This window comes from Brienomyrus brachyistius, chromosome 1 (assembly GCF_023856365.1).
Source record: "Brienomyrus brachyistius isolate T26 chromosome 1, BBRACH_0.4, whole genome shotgun sequence".
NCBI lineage: Eukaryota > Metazoa > Chordata > Actinopteri > Osteoglossiformes > Mormyridae > Brienomyrus > Brienomyrus brachyistius.
Genome location: NC_064533.1, coordinates 36,126,973 through 36,136,393, shown reverse-complemented (window position 1 = coordinate 36,136,393; position 9,421 = coordinate 36,126,973). Strand labels below are relative to the sequence as shown.

The 9,421-nt window shown below is 37.4% G+C and overlaps 1 protein-coding gene and 1 long non-coding RNA gene across 2 annotated transcripts; both read left to right on the top strand.

Moving 5' to 3' along the window:
- The first annotated feature begins 2,123 nt into the window (after positions 1 to 2,123).
- cd28 (CD28 molecule) lies at positions 2,124 to 4,929 on the top strand. The gene is made up of 4 exons (XM_049009898.1): positions 2,124 to 2,247; positions 2,602 to 2,946; positions 3,570 to 3,706; positions 3,949 to 4,929. The coding sequence occupies exons 1-4, from the start codon at positions 2,196 to 2,198 to the stop codon at positions 4,042 to 4,044; spliced, it is 630 nt and encodes a 209-aa protein (XP_048865855.1). The 5' UTR covers positions 2,124 to 2,195; the 3' UTR covers positions 4,045 to 4,929.
- A 1,898-nt stretch (positions 4,930 to 6,827) lies between these two features.
- Positions 6,828 to 8,845, top strand: LOC125739615 (uncharacterized). The gene is made up of 2 exons (XR_007397219.1): positions 6,828 to 6,980; positions 7,280 to 8,845. It is a non-coding gene; the product is annotated as an uncharacterized LOC125739615 (long non-coding RNA).
- The last annotated feature ends 576 nt before the right edge of the window (positions 8,846 to 9,421 follow it).

The following is a 9,421-nucleotide window of genomic DNA, read 5'->3' as shown; positions in this document are numbered from 1 at the left end:
TCATTTTCTAACTATTTCCTGGTCCGCGATGTTGTGCATCTTAGTTAAGGTGCCGGTGTATCGCAGAGCACATGCTTGCACATTAAAAAAAAAAAAAACTACAGGCAATTTAGATAAGCCAGTTAGCATACCTGCATGTCTTTGGACTGCAGGAGCAACCCAAAGAACGCTGAGGAAGACAGAGGGAAAGCAGACGGACTGCAGAAGTACTGAGCAGAGGTGACATTCCAACCGCTAACCCTAAAAGCAACAGTGCTGCCTACCTATAGGCACAAGGCAGGGAACAACCCAGGATGGGGAGCCAACCCATCGCAGGGCACAACATTTAAACTCCACACACGGATCCCTGGCAGAAACGCAAACCCTGGTTCCAGAGACGTAAGACAACAGTGCTAATCACCGCACTGCCCCATAACAGAATCATGCATCTTTAATTCAGTCTACTTGGTCAGCCTATAAGGTGAATTAACTACTATTTGGTACAATATACAACTCAAAACCTTCAGGCACTACATTTCCAGCTGATGTTTTTCAGCAAAAATCATTAAAAGGCCACCAAATAGCTGTCATGGCACAGGTAAGAAAAAAGGTGACAATCCACTTACGGCCCCAAGAAACACAGGATTTTACCAAAACATTAACACAGGAACAAAGGATCACGATGGGTCATAAACAGGGAAACACTAACTTCTAACTAACTAAAATCAGACTTAACCAGGTCACTGAACTAACAAGGACTAAAAAGTCTAAAGAACAAGTAAGGTACTAGCCAAGAAACAGACCTATATACTGAACCAGGCAAACACAGCACACAACAAGCCACTGCAGAAATGAACTAAGGTGGGAACTTAAATACACACAGTAAAAGCAGGGAGAAGAAGGGACAGGTGTACTGTAACTCATAATCAGTTACCAAATCAAAGGGAACACAGATTAACTAGAAACAGGTGGGGTGAATTATAATTAACTGATCACAAAACAAGGAAAATCCGAACAGCGAATACGATGAAACAACACTGAAAGCTAACAACATTATGAATAACTAAGAGCCAAAGAACCTGCAAACATAAAATAAGATACAGGCTAGGATAAACCAAAACAGGAACACAAGGTTAAACTATAACAGATACAAGGAAAAACCAAAAGCTAAAGATAAAAAACCCCACAAATAAACAAATGGTGAGGCAGGCCAAAGGCCAGCCTTAAGCCCACGGCGGGAGGGCTGTCAGTTCGGACATCATCCAGTCATCCCATGAACTATGCGGGGGTTAGGGAGAGCAAGTAAGAACACTGAAGGCCTAAGAGACAGGGGCAAAGCAGGATGATCAGCAACACCTGCAGGCCAAAAAGGGAAGAGACACAAAGGGCCGGGTCAAGCAATACAGACCCTGACAACCGTATTTACATGTAAAGCAGTGGAGAGTTTTTATTGTTCTTATTACAATTTGTTCAATGCCTGATAACAGCAAACTGAGGGTCTCTCACATAAAACAAGACACCAGGAATCACAAACTCACAGGAAAACACTATGAGCAATTCAACAGTTAAAGGAAACACACACATTCGGAGACTGATTATGAACAAATCTCATGGAATAATAGGAAATAGCTGGATAGCGGGTAGGTCTTAGATTAGCGTTTCACAGCTAGACTCACACAGAAAGTGTTTACAGAAATAGTTAGAAACATAGTAAAATACAACAATATTCAATAAATCAATGAGTATCAACCAGTGATACATCAATGTCTTTTTTCTGCAAGCACAGCTCACAGGACTGGCAGAGCTGATGCAAGCAGGTAACAGTGGAAAGTGCACAGGAGGAAGAATCTCAGGCTAAAGGAACATTCAAAGTTTTTTGTAATTACTGATTCACAAAAACAAGCTGTAACGAACAGTTGTAATAAGGCTAAAATGACTTCCAACAAAAACCTCAGAATCTGCATATTTTGTATGACGTACTACAGTTACAATACTCAGAGCGATGCTGCAGCTAATGTTCGCCTTGCAGATTATGCATTTTCCATGCGGTTCAGGATGAAAGTCAGCCCATATATGAAATCTTTGTTAAATATTACTGGCATGTCTCAGTGCTTCTTGCAAAAAAGAACGGCCACACAGCTGATGTCATAAGGCTTTCCAAAACACTCACTGGTATAAAACGACAGAGTTAGTGTTAAACGACACTATTAACTACAATGATTACCTTGATAATTACACTCATCAGCCTTTGGCCTCAAGCAGGGAGAGGTAGGTGCCTTTTCAGACGACCACTGTATTCTATATTAATATCATCATTCATTCAATACTTAAACTTGTGAGATAATTACTTAGCACTGACTTGCAAAAACTTAGACTATGGGACTTATTTTTTCATTTGTTGGTCTATTCTGTCTGTTTGTCCATATTTTATTTGGATTTTATTCACTTTGACTTTCAACTATTCACTTGTCAATGAAGTGTTGCTAGAAAAATCAAACTGTTGCTAGAAGAACATTCACGGTCATCTTCTTCCCACGCTGCCGCTGTGCTCAGCAAGTGTTTAAACTGAAAGCCTGAAAGACTCGACTCATTTCCTCACCTTAAAATCCTGTCTCCCCTCAGCCCTGCAAGTGTTCCAGCCCTACAGGACTGTGGGCCGCGGAGGTGAGGCTGTGCTTCGCTGTTCCTACGAGCTGTCGAGTGGGATGGAGGAGCTACATCTGACCTTGTATCGTGGCCAGTATGAGAAGCAGCAGATGTGTGCCTCCACTTTCAACATTAACCAGTCCTACTTCAAAGCCCAGGGAATGGTGGAATGTAGGGGCGAAATTTCAGCCAACGGTGTAAACCTCACTGTAACTGGCCTGAAGGGTGCTGACACAGACCTGTACTTCTGTGCCCTGGAAGTCCTCTTTCCTCCACCTTACCTTCTCCGGGTTGGGAATGGAACCATAGTCTACATAGAAGGTAAACAACCCTAACCTCCCTAACACTGATCTCCTTCACCTGACTGCTTTTCAATTTACAATAATGATCACATGTAAGGCAATAATACATACGTTTAGGAAACACTACTTAGTCCATTTTCTTGCCTTTAGCACAGAAGGCAGCATTTTTGGTCTGTAATTAGAACAATCCTTAATATACCGGTGCATTCAGTCTCCGCATTATGAAAAAGATTTTTTTTTCTGCAATATTGTTTTTTCTGGAAATACTCATTGAGACTATCGTCATAGTCTCATTTTCAGGGAAAAAGATGATGATTTCGTGAATTATTGGCTCTGACACAAGCAGAGAAACCACTGAAGGCAGTTAACAATTGTGGTTAAAGTGATTACCGTCTTCTTTTTGAGAAGGGATGCCCCCAGCCCATAACTTACCAGCTACGTCACACACGGATCTCATTTAGAGCGGAAATAATAGCCTGCATGATTGATCGTAACAGTTTTTTTCCACTGAATAATTCCAGCAAGGGAGTTTAGATTTTAAGCCTAAGAATGTAGCTGCTCAATATACGCAATACAACATGAATAGTACTGCAGCAGCCAATATATTGTTCCATAACAGTTTCACCATATTGTTTTCTGCAGAAGAACCTGACTGTCCAGCACATGCAGAGAAAATCGTAGCTGATCCAGAGGACACCTCAAAGGAAGCATATATAATTCCATTGATACTGTTCGCGTTCGTCGTCATCATCATTATCATCATTGCAGTCATCAACAATGTAAGTCTTTGTATGCTAGACACAAAAATGCTTGCGCTAAATAGTCATATAGCATTTATATAATAAAATAGTCTAGTTATCACTCATTGAACACATAGTTAGCTACCAACGGGAATGCATGTTTTTAAAGTTGAAATCTCTATTTGTTTTGTTTTCCATATGCCAACATAGCCCTGCTTAGTTGCAGTTGTACATTGGCCCCCAAGCCTTAACGTTTTGGTGCATCTCTGTTGTAATCGCAGATCATCAACATGAAGCACAGGAGGAAGGTTGTTGGAGTGCTTCCCGTAGCCTCGAAAAAGTTGGACTGCAGATTTGGCTATGAGAATTTCCTATGAAAATTTACCATTGAGAATGTATGACATTGCATGACTTTTTAAGTTAACATTATATGTTTCTTTTTACCTGTGTACTTTACAATGTGAAGTTTGGTGGTGCAACATTAATAGATATAACCTTTTAAACAAAGGAATAAAACTATAACATTTAAAATGTCAGAATTAAGGAATGTATTTTTTCACATTCAGTAGCTAGTAGTGGGATTTCTCGCATAATCTTTATTATAAAGTTCAATGCATGACATTGTTGTGGTATATTAATTCTTGTAATACACAAGCAATATTTTATAAATAACACATTTTGTTAGACATAATTATTAATTTTCAGGGATCCTGTGCTACTGCACATGACTCTTTCTGTAATTTTATTTAGAATGTGTCTTATTTTGTTTTATTTTTCTTTTTTGCACACATTTTCCGAGAGAATGAATGTCTCACAGGGATTGTCAGCTGTCAGTGTGAAATCTAGCATTGCCAGCAGGTGTCAGTGTGTCATTAAGTTGTTCTCAAATGCTTCTATAAATTGGAGTTATATTCAGCTGACAATATGACGTGTCTAAGGAATACCTTAAATGTGCTTTGGATGTCATGGACTGTGGTAAATAGCCATGTCAATATGCAAAAAATGTGAAACCTAATAATGGCCTCCCTTTGTGGTAGAAAATTTTTAAATATAACACAGAATAAAAGTCGGACCTCTCAGTTTGATGAGGTAAAGGAAATCTCTTTTATTCCAGCATTCCAGCAAAGCACTCTCATCACACTCTGGCTTACTTGGGAGCTCTTTCGCACGAAACACCTGTCTTTCAAAGATATCGTTTTATCCTATTGTTCCAGTTTCTTTGGAATGTGTTTCGCAAATTGCAATAAAAAATTTACCCTGTACTTCAAACAATTCTGTTGCTATTCTTTGTTGCTTATCATGACACAATTATTCTCTATAATAATGGTGTCAGAACCATGTGTATATGAGTTAATTGAATCTTATAATTATATTAATAATGGTATACTTTTGTGATTGTGAGTGGCTCGGGGTAGTGTGTAACTGCGGGTTCAAATTCCTTAGCTGATAGAGTGATGTCACCGTTGGACCCTTGAGTAAGGCCCTCAACGTCTATTCTAGAAACTGACTGACCCGACCCTCTCAATTGTACATCACTTTGAATGAAAGTATATGCTACGTGAGTAAATGTCATTTAACTTCTTGTTATAACACTGATACAAATCACATAAAAAATGCAGTCAAAAAGTGCAAAATTTCTGACACAGCTGAAATACAGGATGCCGTGCTTGAAAATTTCAAAACAACTACTTTTGCACTGTTAGTTATTATCAGTTTTGTGGTCACTGGTGCTCTCATTCTGTGTTCAGGACCCACGACGGAAGCGTTCAAAACAGGATGTGGGGTGACCAGAGTGCAGATCATGAAATGGATGATATAGTTCCTATTGAGATCTACCATCAAAGATACTGATTTTGCCTTCTTTTCATCTGGGAAAAAAACAAAGCTGAACACCTCATTGAAATATCTCGAGTCAGTAGTCTAAGGGGGTTTGATGACACAAAGTGTCACATTGTAACCTTTTGGCTTTTGTTGGAATGGAAACTAATTTCTCATAAAAGGCATCTAAAAGCAAAGAAAATGAAGTTTCCATTTGGCTTTACGTTCTTCCTTTTTCATTGTGAAAAAGTTCTTGTGAGAGCTAACGCCAGCGAACATGCCCACACTTTCTTTGCGCTGTATGCTTCATGAACTAACCGTCCTTACGAAACAAAAATATATTGTAATGAATTGAAAAAAATGTACTAAACAGTATATTCTAATATATTAAATGACTTGTGAGATGCATGATGCATTTTCAAATATATGACTTAATAAATTGTTTTATTATATTTGTATTAAGTACAGATAATTAATTGATACTTAATTTCCCTACAGGGGATCAATAATCTTTACGTCTCCCTCAACTTGCTCTTTGTAGAGTAAGTTGACCGTGAAGGGCTGCCACCCGTAGCGGCGCCCAGGGAGCTGGGGGTTAAGGGTCTTGCTCAAGGACACGCAGACATGCTGAGGCTGATTAGAAGGACACAGGCTTAGCCCACTGAGCCACACGCTGCCCCTAAGTGAGTAATACTCATATATTATTGAATTACAGCTTTCTTAGTGCATGACAGATTATGGGGACAAAAACTGTAAGCAGACCAAGACTAAAGCCATACATTTGCTATTTTGCAAATGTATTTAAACAGGCTAAAATGACCGAATACAATTTTGACATTTTTTTCTTTCCACCACGACAATAAAGAGCAATGGACTTATACAACAGCTGGTTGAGCAACACACAAACAGATCTAGACAGCGATTAAAGAATGTGGGGACATCAATAATAACACTATCATTGTTAGGACATTAACTGACATATGAATCTTGCAAGGACATGGGCAGTTTAATCTTCAAAGAATTATCTTGGTGGAATGCACTATATACTCTACCAATAGCAAAACACTCCTTACTTGTTCCTCAGTCAACAGGTATTTTTAAACATTTGCAATGTCTCCACTTTGCAACAACGGTGAAACTGTTTCTTTTCATGACTAGTCCTCTAGTAAATAAGAACGCTATTAAATATCTGAACAACTGTGTCTGGTGTCACTGTTGCATGTTCCCTAAGAGAAAGCTAGGTTCTAGTTTAACTTGAATAATGCACCGCAACAGCAGCAACCTTGCTGTTTAAAGCTTCTCGAATGCGCATGCGCAGACAAATCGTCGCTAGTACGCAGGTCTTGGCGACGGAGATGTAGAAATTCGCGTCGGTTTCTTGGAACGCTGGTCCAGACAAAGTCGCAGTTAGTGTAATCGAAACCTAATGGGTAATAAACTTTGATTAAGCTGACATTTCACAAACTTATCTCGTGGAAGGTGCTGCAGTTGACAGGTAGGTTGTTTGGTAGCTCATTATTAAATTCCAAATTGTTGCCTAAACTGATAATTTTAATGCTATTTTAGACACTAACTATAGCAGCTTAGTAATACAGTGCTTCAAAGTATTTTTGTGAATTACAGTACTTGCAATGCAACACGAATGTTAACACATTGCTAGGTCAGGGTTAGGCAAGTTTAGCTGCGCAAAAATCTACTTTTCCTCTGCTTTCCCTATCGTTGTATTGTGGTCTTTAGATATTTAGTGCGATGATGAATATAATTTAGATCGCTAAACTCATTTATATGTTTCAGAAAGTGCTGTCACAGTGTCAGATCGGCTGAGCCGGAAATGCCCAAAGAGTCATCTCCAGTTATTAACATTAGGCGAATTAGGAAGCCAAAACGGCTGGATTTTGAAGAGGTCGCAGAATAAGAAGCCCATTCATTTTCTCACGACATTAAAAATGTAATTTAAGGTAAAGAAACTATCGGCTGTGCTGCTTTCAACTCAGCCCCGTGTAAAGTTTATGGAACACATTTAAAGTGAACAAGTGACTGATAAAAATCGACGTTTCAGTCATGTGTTTGGTACCAGTCAAAGGTCTGGAAATTCAGTTTTCATATTTTAATAGATTCTTCTTAACTTCTGGATTCCGCTTACCTAAATTTTAAAGAATTTCTGATTGGTGGGAAAAGCCAACTTTTTGTGCCCTGCTGAGATGGACTTGAACTTTAAAAAGATGTTAAATATTTTTGTTCTGGTTGTATGTCACGATGTCAGTTCCTCTCTCTTAAATTTAATAGGAAGAAACACAATTTAGGTTTAGCAAATGGGAATCTTTTAAAAGAAAATTTTATGAATGTAAATGTAATTGAAACATATGTTTATTACACAATACATTGTCAGCAATGAACATATGTAACGTACTGTACATGTAACTAAAGTCAAATACACATGAAAGCCACACATGCACTTCCTGTAAGAGCTGCAGAAGAGATTTTCTCCAACAGGTGTGCTGGCACGCCGTCAGCTATGACGATGGCAGGGTTAAGGAGTTTCAATCCAAATTAAGTCCTTACAAAAGGAAGATGCCAAACCCCGTAACCTGGTAACTGGAGACAAGTAGTTTTTTTTGTTGTTTGTTTTGTTTAATTAATTTCCTTCTGGGCAGTGGAGTTTTGCATCCATTCACCCATGTCATGTGCCTGTCATTTGCTGTCTTTGCAGTTTTTCAGGTCAAGTGTATTGCAATAAAGGTGCATAAAAGTCATTGCGTTTGATACCACATTGGATGAAATCAAGACCACAGTTAGTACAAGAACAGTAACTTTATTTTAAGTCAGTAATACAAAATTACCATGGTCTACAAGAAAAAGAAAAAGTTACTTTTTGCATTTTGACGTCAACAACTGCAAAAAAAATATTAGTGACTTAGTAGTTTACAACTGCTGCCTGTTCTTGAAACACAGGAACATCTGCAATGCTGACTGATATGAAAAAAGTGCTGAGCATTCATTTTCCAATGGCTGAAGAGAGCGATAGTTAAAACACCAATGGCACCAACCAGATGCTAATACCATCGACAAATATAATTGTGAACTGAGACACCAAATGAAGAGTAAGACAACGGAGTCTACATCAACTGCAAACGACATGACTGTGTAGTTGATTTTTCCAGTTCATCAGTCTTATTTTGTTTAAAAAAACGTTTTAATCAGGATATAAATTTGATAAGTTCAGAAACAAATAATTTGTATAACTTCAATTGCACCATTCTTCTGTAAAAATATATTTTAAATTGTTTTCAAAGTTTTGCTGAATGTCTGTTTTGTAAATAAAGGGCTAAATAAATATTTTTTATTTGTGGAAATAAAAAACTGACTTGTGGAAGGATTCTTATTTATAAACTTAATAGTTTTTTCTTTATTATATTTTAAATTGATTACCTTTGCATATTGGAGAGAATTTAATAATGCACAAGTTGAGACTTGTGACTGCTGTTTTAAATATGTTTAAACATGTAATGTATCAGGTACAGTGTTGAACTGCTCACATTGTTTCTAGATTGAATGTCATGAGGAAAGCATTGAGGTATACAATACATAATTTGCAAATATATCATTAGATGTATGATGTAAAGTAATTTATATTAATATAGTTATATGATTCCTAATATATTCTGAAATATAGTTGAGTTAATGTATTTTTCAAATTGCACATCATACATCTAACAATATACTGACATTTATATTAGTTATAGTGTAGCTGCAAATATTAGATGTATGATATGAAATACTTAAATATAAAATTTAAAATATATTTTAGAATGTATGAGATATAAAGCAATATATAGTTCTTGTAAATCTCAATATATGAAAAGCGGCGATTGTTTATGTATTTTCCAATATATTATAATATATGAAAACATGTATTCGATACATTTTCCCACATAT